A 17,382-nucleotide genomic window follows, 5' to 3' on the forward strand; every position below is an offset into this window, starting at 1 on the left:
TAAACTTCCACATCTGGTTCTTGATTTCTACTCCCCAGCGTCTCGGGGCTTAGGACTAAAACATGTCAACAAACTTATCACGACCAGTAAGGTAGTGATGTGGATACCGAGGACTCCGGGCCACATGCTTACGAAGGGGTAACGTAGCAGTGCAGGCAATTTTGCGGTTAATAGATACAGGTCGGGGGATCTATTAAGATGCGCTGAGGAGTGCCAGTACAGTAGAGAGTAGTAACAATGCCGAGCCTCTTTCAAGAGACAAGTTCCTAGCGATTGGCCTGATCTTGAAAAGAAAGCAGTGTACCAGTGCTGCGAACATTTGGGATACGAATGCAGGATGTATAGAAGATGGAGATTGCAGCTCTTCTTAACTGCTCACAAGGTGTATAGTAACACAGTTTCTACTGGTCTTATTACGTGTCTTCTGACTATCATATCTGTCCTTATCAAACTGGCGATATTAAAACGCACCTGGCAGTAACCCCCCTGTTATCGTTTGAGTAGACTTTTATTCAATGATATGCCATGTAGGGCTTAGTAAGGTATAGAGAGCTGGGTGGCGTTGTCGCGCTCATGTGGCTGGGTGATCTTATAAGACTGTGGCTTGCAGTACATCTATAGGCCTGTCCGTCTCACCTGGCCTGATTTGAGTTCACAGGGGTGGGGCACCTATTGACCTCAATCCTTGTGGCCAAGTCTTTGACTATCTACATACCCCACGATTATTACGGGAATTGAAGCCCATCTCCTATATTCCCATGGCATTCATTTAATCTTACTGGCGCATTGCGCAAGGAGGATGCCATTTATTAACTTTCCAATTCCCTGCTGAAAAGTTGAAATGTACAAACTGTGCGTCATGCGTCGATAGCGGCGAGGGCAATTACATTGGCTGAATTGCAATTGTAGGGCTACACTCAAGGAGTTAAGCCTGGGTTGTATCTTAGATGCCTTAAATATCTCTCTCAGATGCGTGGAGGTAGCAATGTTCCAACAAGCGAGGTTGATTTTACCCTCTCATCACGCCTAAATGACTGGCCCGAGCCTGGTTCTGGTCAGGCCAGTATCCTCTTCCGATGTTACATCTCAACGGCTTTGGAGGTACGAGGTCGCATCCCCAACTCCTATGCCTTGAAGAACTTTACGAGCCCCCGACTACTTTATCTTTGAACCGAATCAACAGCCTGTGCATCATGGTAACGTCCTTAGTATTGGAGTGTACGTGCAAGAAAAGAATGCCATAGGTGATCATTATTCGCGCCTCCCTATGTTGCTGTGCGTATAATAACCAGGCTCCATCGACAGGACCCCGGAGCCTGCATCTGATGAATTGTTTGGCTGCATGGTAGCGACGTACAGGTGAAGCCGGTGAGACGCGTACTTGATCCGCCGGGTCAAGGACGAACGAGCGAACCATCATCGTAATCAATGATATTTAATGCCCGTTTGCGAGAAATGGCTATATTTGAATCTAGGTGACCACTCCCTCCCACCCTCCCCCGGGGGAAATTCGTGCATGGGGTTGTCGTCCTTTACGTAGATATCCTGCGCCACGGAGAAGGCCATCAAGTGCAGCGGCAGTCGTAGTACCGAGGATCATGAATAAAAACGAAGGGAGCAGTAGAGAGAAAAAACTGAGGGCAAGCTATGCAAACCTGTTCACCTTCCGAGGCCTATATGCTCTACCGGGGTCGGCAATGCAGGCCGAGCCATGTACCTGCCACTTATTAGGTCGGCGTGTTAGATCGTTTGGTATACAAACGCAACTCTGTCAGAGACATAGTCAAACCAGCCTCTCTTGCTTCTCGACATGCCATGGCCGTTTTCAGGTGGCTTTTACTTGACTAGGCTGGTGCGCAACCTCTGCCGAATCAACAGGCAGTGGGCAGACCGGAATCCCACAGCTGGCGCTATGGAGTCACCAAGGCTAGGCGAGGATCAGAGTCCAAATCCATCATGTCAATGGATGACCTGATCAGGGCAAAGTTCCTGGAACGTCTTCTTGCTCTGAATGATGACAAGGACTGCAATCAAGGCGCGAGCAGGGTATATGTACGGACCTCGTCGTTACTATTCGTGATGAGCAGAGAGTTGCGCGTTTGCCAGTCGTGCCCAACTACCATGGTGTTAATTAGAGCTTCAAAGGCAGTTTGTTACCCGATATTCTCGGTACTTTGCTTAGTGAGATGTTAGAACCTATATAACATGTGCATCGCCAGGGTCTGTTGTGATATGAACGAGTGGCCATGTACAAGTAATGACGCCATTGTGGAAGCGTATGAGGCATGATAGATCAGCCCGTCTGCCAGCTGACCATGAAATCTATGGGATATTTCTGCCAACTTGAGATATGGATACTCCGATGCTTCGGAAGGTTCACGGTTATAGCCTTTGGGGCGAGGAAACACGACACAAGACGACCACATCTAGCGTCTTGGATCAGCCGCAGGTTTGCAACGCCAGAACATCACAGCAGATCACGGCACAGCAGAGCAGCAGTATTTGGTGGGCTCGAAGCCACAATGATATGGATTGACGATCTGACAAGCACGGCTACAAAGCAGAAGCCCATGTCTCTCTAAAAGCCCTGGCGCGCAAAGGCGACAACATGAAGAGAACCAGATAAGTGTCGGAAGACGGCAGCTTGCTGCGTGTGCGTGCATGCGTGAACCGAGCGGGGAGCGTCCCACGTCGTCCATGTGTTTGCTGACCATTCCTGCCAACCTGCCCATGTGTCGTATCCATAAAAGCGCAATTCATCGCGGATTTGTCATCATCAAAGTGAGCATCGAATCGTCCAGAAGCCGAACCGTAAAACGCCGAGAGGGTATGAAGACGAGAAGTGCGGGGAACCGGAAGGACGGCCCTTTAGGCAGACTCGCCGCCAAAGGTGTTCTCACCGGAGTAGGTGATGTAGAGGAAGCTGTGGGAGTCAAAGAGTGTCAGCCGACTCGGACGGAGCGGGAGGGGGACATGCGAGAGGAGCTTACCCATCCTCGTCCTTGTGCTCCTCGTAGATGCTGCTCATGAGAGCGGCGGTCGGCGGCAGGACCTCATCGACGAAGATGAAGATGGCCTTCTCGGGGGACAGCTTGATGCGCTTGCGGATCACGTAGACGAACTGGCCGACGGTGAGGTCTGCGGGGACGAGGTACTTCTTCTTGTCGATAGTAGCGATATCGGACTTCTCGACCTTTTCGCAGATGACCTATAGAGAGAGAGCACCGGTTAGCACATGCTGTCGCCGTCGCCGTCGTCGTCGCCAGTTGCTTGGGGGGGATCCGGAGGCTGCGATGGCGGAATGGCGGGGATGGCCCCGATAAGCGATAACCAGGCAGGCAGCGGTGAGGTGAGGATGGAGTTGAAGGCCTTCGCTCGGCAGCAGTCGTCGCGACGATGCGAAACAGGAAAAAGAGAAAGACTTACGGGGATGCGGTCGGCGTACTTCTGGCGGATACGCTCGGCCTCAGCCTTGCGCTTCTCGAAGGGGTGCTCGTCCTTGAACTTGGAGCGCATCTTGGCGATGGGCGGATGACGTTGGCTGGCGGATGGACGGATAGGTGCGATGGACTGATAAGGGTGCAGATGGCCGACGATGGAGTTTCTTGTTCCCCGTCAGCGACGATAGCTTGTGTTTGATGCTGTTCGCGATGCGCCGCGGGTGATGTAGGATGGGTGTGTGTGGGTGTGGAAGGAAAGACGAATGAATGGAAGTGGGAGGAGTGGAAGAGAGGTCAAAGGAGGATGGATGGTTGGATGGTGGTTTGTATGAGTGACTGACTGACTGACTGACTGACTGGCCGATCGACCGACCTGGTTGAATGCCTGCTTGTTTCGGCGGCGTTCAGTGGCGGAGGGCGGAGGGGCTTGGGGGGGGTGGAGGGGGGAGGAAGGCCAGCTGGTGCTGGAGCTGATGACTTACCCGTGCTGAAGCTTGGGGGACGGGGACGGGGGACGGGGGACGGGGGACTGACGTGGGGTCAAGGTTGCCTGGTGAAGGCGCTGGACAGGCTGGACAGGCTGGACAGGAGGTTGGACAGTGAGTGACCTCTCAGCTCTCAGGTGCCTAACGCAGGCTTGGCCAGGGTGTCTCCGGTGTGGGTTCCAGTTGAGTGAAGGGCAGTCACAGTGGAGGCGTCCCGAGGCATCTGGTCGCTACCTGGACCTGGGCGTTCTGGCGAGTTAGTTACAGGCAGGAACAAGACAAGGAGACCGTGAGGCACAAAGGGAAAAGGCGGGGCGAGCCAAATGCCTGGCAAATGACTGGATAACGTGATCGCCCTCGCTGCCGCATTCAGTCTAGTGCTTCCCCCCCCCGTTGCTTTGTGTGGAGGGTCTGGGTCAAGGGGTCGGTCACTCGCCAAGAGAGACCTGACTTCAGTCACGCCGTCACGGTGTCACGCTTTCATACTTTCACGCTTTGGATGGACCTTGATGAACAAAGGACCTCTCTGGCACTCTGGTGGGCGGCAGCTGTCAGCGACTCACCGGCCACCCCAACGCACTCCATTCATGATTCTTTCGTGGTTTCTCTCGTTCACTGATTCAGCTGCTGTGCTACGACATGGACCCCATCTTGGGGTCACCCGTTATCGTCGCTCCTGTTACCGTTACCGTTACCGTTACCGTTACCGTTACCTCTTTCGTCATCGTCACCCCGAGGCAGTTGCTGTGCTGGACTGCGACAGTTATTAGTTAACTAACTCACTCAGTACGATACGAAGGTTAATGAAATGGCCCACGCGTCTCCCAGCCTAGGGTCCCATTCGCCGGCCAACGCTGAAGCGTCCAACACCTTCGGCCAATCAGAGCAATATCACTCACTGCCAATATCAGCCTACGTATCTGGCGTACATCCTGCCTTCCAAACGACTCTCTACTGGAACATCTCGACGTCGTGTCGGGCTTTCAAAGTCAACTCCCCAACAGTGTTAGATCCGTAGCCTTCGTTCCATCGCCTACGAGTCTGTTCTATAGGATCCCATCTCACCAAAGCTGATAAGAGGAAGGGTACACGCTTCCCCCAGCAACCACAGAAGCTTCCTTATCATACAGGCTCAATCTTTGTGCCCAGCTTCGTTCCTCTTGCGATTTCTGCCGGCGCCATTCTCACGCCAAGAAGGCATGTAGCATGCCGTGTTTCGAGTAGCTCCGCCGCCAGCCTCTCGCGTTGGCTGTTCTGTTCCGGTTTTGTAGCCCAAAGGGAGCCTGCTTGCCTATGCGGCCGTCCTGCATGAACACGTGCTCCTTAGTGATTGCTCGAGATACCAGGCTGAGCACGCCGAACTGCGCATTCTGCAAGAATGGCCACGCTCCCGGTCATACCAGTCATAAAAGCGCCAAAGTTGCTCTGCGCCTCCTCTCGTCCTTGTAGATGTTGGCCTTCGATACTGATCGGATCTCGGCAGCAGCCGTCACAATACAATCATGAACGAATTCAGCGCCTCCTTTTTCTCTGCCAAGAATGAGAATACGCTGGCCTTGGCCAACGTCAACATTGATTTTGCCCTGGTCAAGGTAGAGGTCCCCAAACAGTTTAAGGGGCTGGAAAAGGCTTTAACAAAGGCCCGCCGCGAGAACGCCGAGCATGGGAAGCAGCACAGAACAGCAAGAAGACTGGGCGCTCTCTTTGAGCAGATCATTCCAGACATAGATGTTCTCTCAGAGGCCTACGGGCAGCGCGTATCCGAAATCGCGACCTCGCCCAAATTTGCTCTAAGGGTTCGTCTCATCACTGCAGCAAGAAGATGTTCCCACACTCAGTTCTACTGTGCGCCGGGGCGTGACACTGACGCTATCGGCAGTCAGCAGACTATGGACCCTTTGCATCGCATGTTGGGGTAGATGGCACCTCCATCTATGCAGCTGCTTCGTCGAGCAAGGGTGGAATTGCCCTTCACTTGCTCGCATGCATGCTAGCCCGCATGTTCTCGAGTGCAGAGGCCACGGCAATTTGGGTGCAACTCGTGGAGAGCCGCATCAAAGAGCTCCAGGAGACTTCCGATACCGCCCAGCTCTCGGGAATGGCGGCAATGTATGCTGTCGAGCAGGGGCTGCAGATCATGCGAGACGACCTGGCGAACTGGGACGCCAGTGCCAGAGCATGGCTCGAGGCGGCAAACCAGGTGAAGCGGAAAGAGGATACACAGCTCAAGTTGGTCATCAAGAATATTCCCTCCATCAACAGCTCAGGTACCACATACATGAGCATCACAGGTAGCTGGGTGATAGCCATGAAGACGATCCAGAATGCAATAAACGGAGTTCCTCAGAACATCACAAATGGGGCCGTCTTCTTGGCTATGCGCTGCTGGCACCTCTACCCGAACCTCCAAGTCTTCGCCCCTATTCGCTCTATCGAGTTCCACGACCCCATATTCGCGAATGGAGGGACCATTACCCTGGGCCTGGAGACCAAAGAACAAGATGAGACCGGTGTCAGCTGGTCAGTCTCGTTGTCGCACTTACGCTTCTACGGGAATCCGGTGACCGTGCACAAGTCTTTGGGAGTTGACAGTGATCGGTTAACTATCCCAGAGCTATACCTGGTAAGTTTGGGCTGTGTTATTTCCAACTGGACGATCCCATCAATGGCCAACATCATGGAGACTGCGGACTGTTTTGTGGCCCTGGGTGAGGCATTGGGTTTTGATGATGAGTTGGAAGGGTCCTACGATGCCGACTTGGGGTGGTTCGGTCCATTGCTCCAGGGTGCCAGAAGTTTACTGTATTGCGAAGAAGAGGATCGGTCAAACGCGATATACCTCGTCGAGTATGGACGACGGCGAGGACGGAACTTCCTAGGAGACGAGCTGCGCGGGTCAACGCCAATGTTTGGATTAACAAGCCCGAGTGAGCTCTTCAAGATTTCCGATCTGATAACCAGGAGCCAACACGACCTCGAGGCATGTATTCGCATATTTCGAGAGTTAGTTGAGGATTGTGGCTTTCACGAGAATGACTGTGTTATTGTAAGTCGCCCTCCCGCCATGAGCGAGACAGCTGGTCATTCCGAGGCTACCGCCTTCGAAGGCACCTGGGAGCTTGTCTCGGCACGTGAAGTGCCACGACCCAGTACCAAACGTTCTCTCGACGGAACCACAATAGCTGCAAAACGGTTTGTCCGGTGGGTTCATATCGACCGAACGAGAGACCCGGCCGTGCAAAAGTATGTTTGCCGGAAGAACGCAGACATCTTTGCCGAGACCTCCCGTGTGATTGGCGGCCTGGACTTCATGTCTATCGATACCAGCAGTGGGTGCTCATGCAAGTATTCTGGTCATGGCGATTACTGCGGTTCGAAATGCCCTTGCAGTATCAATGGTCTCTGGTGTACCTCCCTATCGGTTGTCAGTCTGCCTTCTACGCCGAGTTCTACCCTGCGGAAAGCAAGCTCTATCCGGTTCTCGACAGGACAGCAAGGTGCGAAAATCTCAGACCATGTCGGACGGGCTCTGGAAATCCTAAGGAAGATTGTCTATGGCTGTCAAATAAGGCCACCCTGGACATAGATGAAGCCTATGCTCTGACCCAGGAATTCAAATGGCGTGATCCTCCACTTGCATTCACCAAGTATTTCGAACCAAACGAGTCTCGCAGCAATGACCCGTACAAGGCGAATGCAGCAGAGGAAGGCGTCGCATTCTTCCCTTGGCAGGTTGGTGATAATGTCGGTCTATTTATCAAAAAGAGCTTCTCGGGTGGGATCCCGGGGACGATAAGTCTAGAAAGACTTACAAATAGGCTACGGTCTGGAACCGTTAACCAGAACCTACTGCGAAAGTTTCTCACCAACACCCGTTCAGTTGGGGTCGCTGACTTCTCATCATCTCTCAACGGGAGTGGTACGGAAGCTAGCGTATTCTTCACTTCTCTCAAGGCGATCGCTGCCATACGAGAGCTCTACTCGTCTTGGACGGAGGCAACACTGTCCATCAGTATAACGAAGAAGCCCATCGGAATGGCATACTGGGCTGCCGATCTGGCCAAGACGTATCCTCATGCCTGGCCATCCCAGAGTTCCCACAGGGAGTTCAATCGGTCAAGGAAGTTTGCTTGCCTCGTGATGGCAGAGTCTGGAGTGCATAACCTCCACCCAGATCAACTGGACTGGGTTGTTGCACTAGCAACCGCCAACACCATCTATGCCGCAGAGTATCTTCTCCAAGATCCCTATCATCACGACCGATCCGGAAATGCCAGCTTTGAGGGCATTCGTCGCTTTCTGGGCAGTGTCGGCCAAGCTGGAATCGTACTGATAGTACCGCCGCCTTCCCCTCTAATTCTTAACTTGGACTCTAGCAAAAACAGATTTGTGCGGGCTGACACGTTCAGCAGACAGCTCGTGGACAAGTTCGAGCAAACATCACTTCACCTCCGCTTCTCGGAACTGAAGTTCCCCATTGCCATCGGCCAGGGCGCTATTGATGCAGACATAGTCATCCGCGAAGGAATCGTGTCCGTGTTCGATGGTCCGCGGTGGATCGCTGATCTGGATGTTCTTCAGGGTATCGAAAGTGGGCTCTTGGTCCGACTAGTCGGGTGTACCTGCAGTGAAAAGCGGGAACCAGGACCGCTTGGCGAACGCCTGAGTGGCATTCTAGGTGAGCAGCTCAAGTCTATCTCGACCTGGGACGAAATGCTACTGTGCAAGGAGAACCTGCTCAGCAATGAAATTGGCATAGTAAGGTCGCACGGGAATTGGTCCGCACGGCTTGCAGCAGCAAATCTTGCAACATCACTGGGATGCCTGACGATGGTTTTGCAGTCCCCGGGAGCATGTTCTGATTGTATTCAAACCCTCTTGAAAACACAATTCTGGTTGAGCGTCGGCTCGAACAATCCATACCCTTCGATTCTCATCACCTGAATTACCACCGAAGACCCACCGCAGCGCCTTGGGGGCAATCAGCTCCACGATCGGGGCCTGGATTTTATTCCGCGGGATGCTATCCGACAACGGGCTAAGCTTGTCTTGCCAAACCCCTTGGGGAAACGCAGAAAAATCAGAACTTGGAAGAATTATACAATCTAGGCCGGGTGGACTTTCGCTGGATGACACGGAGGCCGTCTACTACCCTTCTTGTAGTCGTATTCAACTGCAAACGGTATAGGTCGGACCGAGCGACAAACGGAAGTCTCGACAGTTCGCATCTAAGGAACTTAACAGGGTCCAGGGCTCATCCGCGTAGATCTTCGTGGGGCCGGACGCACATTGACTGCCCTATGGACGTCGATCAGGACATCTCCAAGCCTTGGGATACCCATTAAAACGCACGACGACGTTCCCTTTTTGGGTGCCCTGGAGCGGCGTTAGTTGTTTCCGCAAGATCGGTTTGTGCAGCTGAACGAACCAAGTGTCAAGAATGAAATTAACGCCCAAACGCAGACCTCATGTTTCCCCCTGATCCCGTGGGCCGGCTCCGAAGTTGTCGAAAAGGTCCCCACATTTGAACACGGCCCGCGCCCCGGATCCGCAACTCGCCAGCATTCCGGCAGGCAACTCCGGCTTCCTAGTATTGCGGATCCGCGCGTGTCGTTTCATTGGATGCTATGATCTGTTAGGAAGTATCTATCAAGAGGCCGGCGAATTCGTCACGAATAGAGTTCAGCGCTAACAGTTGGTTATATACTTACTTCTTGTTGCCTACTTGTACCTGAAAAGCCATCGAGCAGGCAGGAGGAGCGGCCCGCTCGCACTTCCCCTTTTGATGAGCCGTATTAGATATACTATTTAAGGTGCAAAAATATATGTACATAGTTCCAAGCCAATTTCAACTGCTGTGTCTGAGCAGTGCTACATGCAGCTATACATAGCCGTCATGTCGTGAGGAGTGGCCATCCGGGGTAACCCTAGCAACCGTATCAGCTTGATACTGACTGACTGACTGACTGACATTCCACCATGGCGAACATGGATCGTGTCGTTGAGCTCTTTACGCTCCTAGGCCTGAGTATTCTCGTCGTCATACTGCGCATGTTCGTTCGCATCCAAGCTGTAGGACTGCGAAGACTGGAGGCTGACGATTTCCTAGTAATACTAGGCATGGTGCGTATCCCAAGTCTCCAGTTTATCTAAAACTTTCGATTACTAAATCGACGAACAGGCAGCATTCATCGCCGAGTCGACGCTCGCATACCAGGTCAACGCATGGTACGACGGCTTTGCGAATAGTGGCATGACGGAGGACCACCGAGCAACGCTGGATCCGAACGGAGAAGAATACATGAAAAGGTGCGTTGGTTGCGGCAGCCTATGGATTGATTTTTGATAGCCAAACAGGGTGGATGGGTCGAAAACCCAAATGGCCGGCTGGGTCATGTACGCCTTGGTGCTCTGGTCGCTGAAAGCCGCCATGTGCTCACTCTTCCTGCGCCTTACCGTAGGTTTCCCTTCCTATAATTCCTGGTGTTGACTACTAATGTGCCAAAGAGCCGTCTCGGCAGCTACAAGATTCGAATTCAGATAGGATTTGGTCTTTTACTCGTAACTTGGCTCAGCGTCACACTGGCTATAATATTCAGTTGTACGCCAATATACAAGAACTGGCAGGTTTACCCCGACCCTGGCCGTGAGTTACCCTCTCTTTACCCTTCCGCGGGGCCATAATTTGTAAACTAATAAGCTGTTAGTGAACTGTCAACCTGCACTGTCTCGCATCAACATCTTTGTAACTCTTCTTCTCAACGTCGCTACCGATTTGTACCTTCTCACCATTCCTTTGCCACTCCTGTGGTCGGCCAACATCAAGCCAATGCGCAAATTGGGCTTGATCCTACTCTTCTCAGGTGCTGTGTTCGTTATGCTGGCTGGCGTTCTCCGATGCGTCTTGATTCTTGCCAACGACCAGACTGGAGCGATTGACGGATCGGCATGGGCAGTCCGTGAGACCTTCGTCGCGGTCATGACCACGAACCTCCCAGTCATATTCCCACTCATTAAGGGCTGGATAGGGAGCTGTTTTGGTATCATTAGCAGCATTAAAGAGAGCAGGCCAACAGGAGTTCCTCATGGAAGTATCCCCCTTCCTGATGGTAGTTGGTCACGTAAGGGCGGCCAGAGCCGGTTCGATAATGGTGGCAACACATTTGTTCATACAGGAAGCCAAGAACGGATTGTTGACGCGCCGAATGATGGGATCAAGGTCGAGATGAATATCGAGGTGAGCCGGAGTGATCGGAAACTGGAAGAGGCATAATCAAGACAGAGGAGCGTAAAGTGGTCCTGATGAACTCCGATGGTGTCTCATTAGTGACAAATTTTCAATTATTAAACGCAACGAAGCCCCTTGGTTTTATACAATTCCTCAAGTCGAACGACCTCAGGGGCTCGCTGTCATTCTTTTATGTGTCACGACACGCTCCGTCTCCTCCGAATCCATTGATACACTGGACCGACCCCCTCTGCCGGCCAAGGTATGGGAGTACCATTGAAGTCCAGCAATGCATCCCACGAGGTAAGTGACAGCGTGCCAGCCAAGTACAGTTCTCCACACCTGTTTCCAATGTCCTCGCTCAAGCATGCCCTTCATCTCATTCGTGGAGATAAAATGACACTCCGGAGGCATGGGACACCGAGGATCGGGCCGGTTACGATACCCCGAGTCTACCCCACATCCGTGACCTTCCTTTCAGGTCGGCTGTGAAATGTTACAGACTCCATTCCGGGAATGTATGTTAGGTACTACTTAGCGCCTTGGACTCCTTACTGGGAGGTATCCCATTTCCTTCAGAAAACCAGGTTGTCCCGACGTCTGACGCGATGTTTGCTGGCTTCGTCCCTGAGTCTCAAAATTAATGGGTGGTCGTGTACAGCTAAGAAGCCATGTTGAAGCCGTCACAAGTGGTTCCGGCTGGAGCAGAGCACTGATCCTCGGCAGGAAATACAAAATACCTCAGTCTGCCACATCATGGGATGCCAACAAAGGAACCTCGATACGTTCCTGCGATTTGCTGCTGTTCGGGGCTTGTTGAGCCGGCTGGTACACCATGACTCTTGACGGGACAACCCGACCAAGCTAATACAGCGGGAGAATACGCCAATCAACCGAGCCCGTTGGTTCCTCAGGGCCCGTCATATTATCGTCCATGAGATCGTATAATTAGAGCAAATCAATCTTGTCGGCCGGGCCGAATTTTGACCAGAAACCAACAGGTATGTTGCAATAATGAATTTAGCTCTTACAGGCGACCCAAAGTGCCATGCGCATGGCACAGGGCTGACTGTATGTTGCTAGGCTTTACGCGGAGCTTCCGCATGCAGCATCTCACATAAGCTATTCGGATTTCCTCAGATTTTCACATGCGAAATACGGTAAAAGCGAACGGTGGATTACAAGTGTAAGCAGTAGGTCTGTTAGCATTCAGAATGCTATCTCGGGGACTCGTAGCCATGAGCTCGGGCGAAAACCCTGGCCAGGCGTGGAGCACCCCGAGCGCCGAAGGCATCGTGTGCCCGGCGAAGACGTGGAAGGTCTACCTAGATATCCCAAAAAATACAGAATTTCCCGTATCAGTCTGTCATATAATGTCGTGAAAATAGCCCACGCGAGCCGGTGGCATGGGGGAACGCCGTAAAGGAAAGCAAAGCAAAACAGACCCGACGCTGAAAATGGCAAGGTATATCCCGAGGATCCATGCATGTCTAACGATGCCATCCAATCCAAAAATAAAATAAAGTAGAAACCTGATCCCAAGTGCCCAAATGCGGAATTTATGTCTAAAAATGCTGAGTGGACGAGCGAGGTCGGTGTCAAGACCTCACTCTCCTTGTGCGCCTGCCTGGTGGCGCTTGGCCAGCTATCAAGGCAGCGCCCGTTCTAATGCCGTGAATGATGCGATGCAGTTGGTCGTGGTAACCGACAGTGAACGTCAAGCCCAAAGACCGCTGAAACGATGAAACATTGGGGTATCTCGAAATCAAGGGGTTCGCTGCTGAGCAGCCCCATTCGCCGCCCTGCGGGCGTGTGTGTGCGCAGCCTTAGTGTTTCTTCTGCTCCCCGCTGCTCGTCGACGTTTTGGACTTGGTGTGGTGCGAGTACGAGTGATGATGTTGTTGCCGCACCTTGGAACGCGTGTTAGTCAGTGGCTGCCGGGGGGGGGAACCAAAGGATATCGATGCACCTACCCGTTGGCGGCCACGTCTCTCCTCATCGGGCATGTTGACCTTCTGCCGGTCTTCCTCATACCATGCACTCAAGCTCTTGCCACCGAACATGAGGTCGTCATCCTCAATCACGGTCGCGGCCATCCAGCCATAGCCTTGCAGCTCTGTGTCTGCAGGCGCGTAGTAATATGCATCGTTGTGATGATGCGCGTTCGTTGTGGAGGTAACCATCTTGAGAGGCGAAGGATTCAGCGACTTGGACGACGTGTGAGTGTGTCCGCTGGGACGTTTCGTGGATACGCTGATGTGCGGCGACGGGGACGAGTGCGACTTGGGGCGCAAATGCAGACTCGCCGACGAGGAGGTCAGGCTTCGGGGTTTTCTGTTGTTGCTGTCTTCGAATGCAGACGCTCGGGGTTGCGACATAGGGTTTGCCAAGGAGACCCGGATGTGCAGTGTCGGACGCGTGGTGGCCGTGGGTGTGTGGTGTTGACAGGGACGCGGTGGTCGTGTCGTGTAAGTGGTACGCGGCTGGCCGGTCCCGACGAAAGGCAGGCAGATGGGACGGTTTTTAATATTTCGCCCTAGCTAGGCTCTCTGAGACCCAGGGCGTCGTGTGCCGGTCAAGTGTGGAAGTGTTGTGAGACTAGGCTGCACCCGGCTGCCTTGTTTACGCTGCTGCGTAGGACCAAGTTCGGGTGAGGCTTTCCAAGGTTGTCGTCGAGGCTATGCGGCTGCGTTGGGCAGATCGCGGGGATCTATGCCGGATCGTGGAAAAGATATATACAGGACGCGGACGAGCCTGCTCGCGGGTCGGGAAACGTGGACACGAGCTTAATTAATGGGATGGAAACGCAATATCGGGGGCTGGCGGGCGATGGACGAATGCGGGGATTTCCGGAACAGGGAACTCCTGATGCGATACAGGTTTAAGCTAGCTGTACGAGCTGTACAAGCTGTACCCCAAGCCAACACGGCCTCGTGGTAGGGGGGGTGGTCGGGTGGGTGGTGGATGAGTAGATGTTTCAGCTAAGCGTGGGATAGCGCCCGCCCTTTTCGGGGTGTCAGGAGCAGAAGGCTGGTGACTATTTGTGATGGAGATGGGGGTGTTGAGCTTGAGCACCTGGCCCAGTCCGGCTTTCATTCACCGAATGCGGACTCTCGAGCAGAGTAGACACGTAGAGTTGGAGGGTCGGGACGGGGCTGGGTGAGTCAACGCAGGCCGAGGGCTGAAAAGCTCGAGAGTTTCTGTAGAATTTGGCTAGTGGCTTCAATAAACCCAGTGAGGCTGAAAGCCGCGAAGTAGCCAGAACAGAGTCCAAGATCTTGTGAGGAGGTCTAGACGTGGTAATACTGGAAAGGACACGAAGAGCTGACGAGGTCTAGATTTACGGGAATACAGAGTGGGTAATCTGGGGAAACCGAGCGTCATGGGCCTCCGGGTGGCATATATGTCCTGCGCAAATGGATACCGGGGCTTAGTATGGAGTACAGCAGACTACAGTGTACCTTGTAATCAGATCGTGGTCGCGCTGTCGACGATGCGACCGAGTATTTCGCCCCTCTGGCTGGCCCGGCTGGATCCTCAGGGATGGCGTGTCTTGGACGGCTCCAGCAGGAGCTCCACCGTCAGTGCTAGAACGTGCTCCCGGGGCGCAGAGATTTTTTATTTTTATTTTTCGGGCGACGCGGGCTGTTCAGTGATGACGACTCAGTCGGATAAAGGTTCAGTGGAATCACTGACTGATGGCCCGGAACGGTTGGGTTGCTGACTCGCGACAGCTGGGCTGGCGGGAAAGTAAAGCCCTCACTTTTTGCAAATGTCAGGATGGGTTTTCGTTGAGGGAGCACAGTATACCTCGCTACCTGTACCTAGCTAGATACATGCTATGTAGACCAAGCATTTAATCCTCAATGGCCGTTTTCGTCCATTGAGAAAGGCTGACGAGGCCGATGAATAAGGCAAAGATCCCCAACGGCCGAGGGAAACACCGGGTATCTGGCGGCCGATTCAGCGACTGATCAGCACGCCTTGGCAGAGCCTCTCGGTGTCGAGCACATCAAAGAGCGGTGCGGCTTTGTTCGTTGGGCGCTGAATGATGACTACCGCTCAACGAATCAGGAAGGATAGGCGCTGTTCCCAGCTGTTACTGGGCCTGCTAATTGTCCGACCACGCCTGGAATTTCCACATTCGGGTGCTCCAGCTGTGGCTTCGTCCATTCTGGCTTTGTCAACCTGGAGAGGTCTTGTTGGCCTTGTAGAAACCCTGTTTTTTGTCCGATTCGCCGCGGTGCGAGCCACTACGCCTTGCGCGGCCGAGGGGCGTCGCTGTGGCTTCGTCGGCAATAATGATGCAATGGTTATCCAAACGACTTATGGCGAATTCCCTGGAGCCGCGCCCGGCCCAATGGGATCCCGGAAATGCTATAGCCTACACAGACCATGACCTCTGCTCGTCTGCCTGGCAAGTTTGCGACGTACAGGCCTTGCTTGTGTTCGCAGGCCTCGGGCGACATGACTTAGAGTTCATCATGACCTGATTCTTTTCATGGCTCGCTTGGCTCACAACTCGGGCAAGCAGCCGCAGCAATGTTGACAGACGGAGGATTACCACATAGCACTGCATAGTGCAGTGAAAATTGTATTAAATTAATTCAAAACTTGCTTCCCTCCGCAGCATTTGGCAATGGTGAATGGTGCAGCCTCGGCCTGTGCGGGCATTATTATTCTGGTACCATCGAGCGTCGTTACAGCGGCCGCCAATCGCCCAATGTAACAGTTTAATAGCGTCTTGATCAGCGCTGTCAAAGATGCAGCATTCTGACCATGCATCAATCCAAGTGAGACAGCGGCCGGTTTCACTATATCCGCGTCACTACTCAAGCACTGTCGGTCTCATTAGCATTGACCTTGGAGAAGCCTCCATTGCTACGACCTGGCCTTACTGGGCATGTAAACCGCGCCCAGCTGGGGTGACAAACCTTGTCGGTCAGCGTCCGTGTTACAAAAACAGTCAGCCATCCCTCGCAGTATGCTTCCTGTCCGACCACTAACCAGAACCTGTTCGGTACAATGAAGTCAAGCAACGACGCTGATAAGGGCGCCAAGTCACTCTGTGTAATCAAACCACGAGACCCCACCACGATGGTGTGCAACTAATAAGTGTTAATCCTTACGCTCCGCGTGCTGGGAGCAGTCACGTTATCATCTATCAAGAATCAAGGAGCATCTACCATCCATGGAGGTGTGTCTCGTGATCCATGCGCCGTGAGCTTAAACTGGCACGAGCTGGGGGGAGATTCCATGTGGGTGCGGGGTGCTCGCACGATGCCTTCACCTCTTGGATGCCATCAGAATGGGCCACTACACGCGGATGACTTCTACAGTATGTATGGATGCGTAAACAGCGTCCGGCACCCGACGATGTTTCTCTCCAGCTTCCGGAATGGGGATCCCGCGTTCAACACTCAACACCCCCGGACTCCTCGCCGACCGTTTCGCAACAGTCGAACCCCGAGATGCCAAGCGCGATGCGGGGTCGTGTTGGACCCTTGAAATGCAAGCCCGCCCTTTGGCCCTGCCCGCCAGCCCGCTGCTGCTGCTGTGTGAGGGGCCTCGCGAACCCACATTAGCGGCGATCTTTGCACATGTCAGGACTGCAATCAGGCCACTGCGAGGCTCTATGATACAAACGATCCTCTGAGCGTTTCACAAATGATGTACAAGGTCGAAGGCGCAGAACCGCGTAAGCAAAGGATGCCTACCGGCAGGAGAGGCAGCTCGCCACCGTCAGCACGATTTACAATAAGGCCACTGCCGTCCATGATGCAAGTAGCGAGAGGCGAACAGAGCGTCGTACTATGCAAGTTAGAGCATCCCGCGTTATCAGCAATTCGTTCAGCGTCCGGCCGAGGCCCAGCAGACTAACGAGGATGCTCGGGACCAGGTAAACGATAGGGCAGGGCCTGCCAACGGCTGGAACGCCTGTGACGAGATTAGGTTGACCAATGTTGTTCCTCGGAGACGCTCCGCAGATACCCATGCCAAATAGTTATGTCATTAGAGATCTTGGGAGAGATGATTGAAGCTTTCACGCTGGCGTATCCCAGCTTGGGCAGTCAGCGAAAAAAATCGGGGCCAGTGGCATTTCATGGCGACCCTCTCATCAATGGAAACCTTCGACTTGCTGTGTCATTGCAACGGCGGCCTGGGTCTTTTCCTGTCAGCGTCTTAGACTCTGATGAGTGTGCATGTGTTGTCAGTGGCTTCCGTAAAT

At 53.3% G+C, this 17,382-nt stretch overlaps 4 protein-coding genes across 4 annotated transcripts; 2 read left to right on the plus strand and 2 right to left on the minus strand.

The window, feature by feature from the left end:
• Nucleotides 1-2,868: 2,868 nt before the first annotated feature.
• On the minus strand, nt 2,869-3,516 carry JN550_010217 (uncharacterized protein; the record flags this gene model as incomplete). Its single annotated transcript, XM_049308447.1, has 3 exons — nt 2,869-2,923; nt 2,991-3,208; nt 3,427-3,516. 3 exons carry the CDS (start codon nt 3,514-3,516, stop codon nt 2,869-2,871), a joined length of 363 nt encoding a protein of 120 aa, XP_049167791.1.
• Nucleotides 3,517-5,427: 1,911 nt separating this feature from the next.
• Nucleotides 5,428-8,869, plus strand: JN550_010218 (uncharacterized protein; the record flags this gene model as incomplete). The annotated part of the gene is made up of 3 exons (XM_049308448.1): nt 5,428-5,721; nt 5,805-7,126; nt 7,192-8,869. 3 exons carry the CDS (start codon nt 5,428-5,430, stop codon nt 8,867-8,869), a joined length of 3,294 nt encoding a protein of 1,097 aa, XP_049167792.1.
• Nucleotides 8,870-9,904: 1,035 nt separating this feature from the next.
• On the plus strand, nt 9,905-11,198 carry JN550_010219 (uncharacterized protein; the record flags this gene model as incomplete). Its single annotated transcript, XM_049308449.1, has 5 exons — nt 9,905-10,048; nt 10,107-10,234; nt 10,283-10,382; nt 10,433-10,571; nt 10,633-11,198. The coding sequence occupies 5 exons, from the start codon at nt 9,905-9,907 to the stop codon at nt 11,196-11,198; spliced, it is 1,077 nt and encodes a 358-aa protein (XP_049167793.1).
• Nucleotides 11,199-12,979: 1,781 nt separating this feature from the next.
• On the minus strand, nt 12,980-13,531 carry JN550_010220 (uncharacterized protein; the record flags this gene model as incomplete). The annotated part of the gene is made up of 2 exons (XM_049308450.1): nt 12,980-13,063; nt 13,127-13,531. The coding sequence occupies 2 exons, from the start codon at nt 13,529-13,531 to the stop codon at nt 12,980-12,982; spliced, it is 489 nt and encodes a 162-aa protein (XP_049167794.1).
• Between the last annotated feature and the right edge of the window lie 3,851 nt (nt 13,532-17,382).

This window comes from Neoarthrinium moseri, assembly GCF_022829205.1.
Source record: "Neoarthrinium moseri strain CBS 164.80 chromosome Unknown scaffold51_Wmoseri_CBS_16480, whole genome shotgun sequence".
Lineage (NCBI taxonomy): Eukaryota > Fungi > Ascomycota > Sordariomycetes > Amphisphaeriales > Apiosporaceae > Neoarthrinium > Neoarthrinium moseri.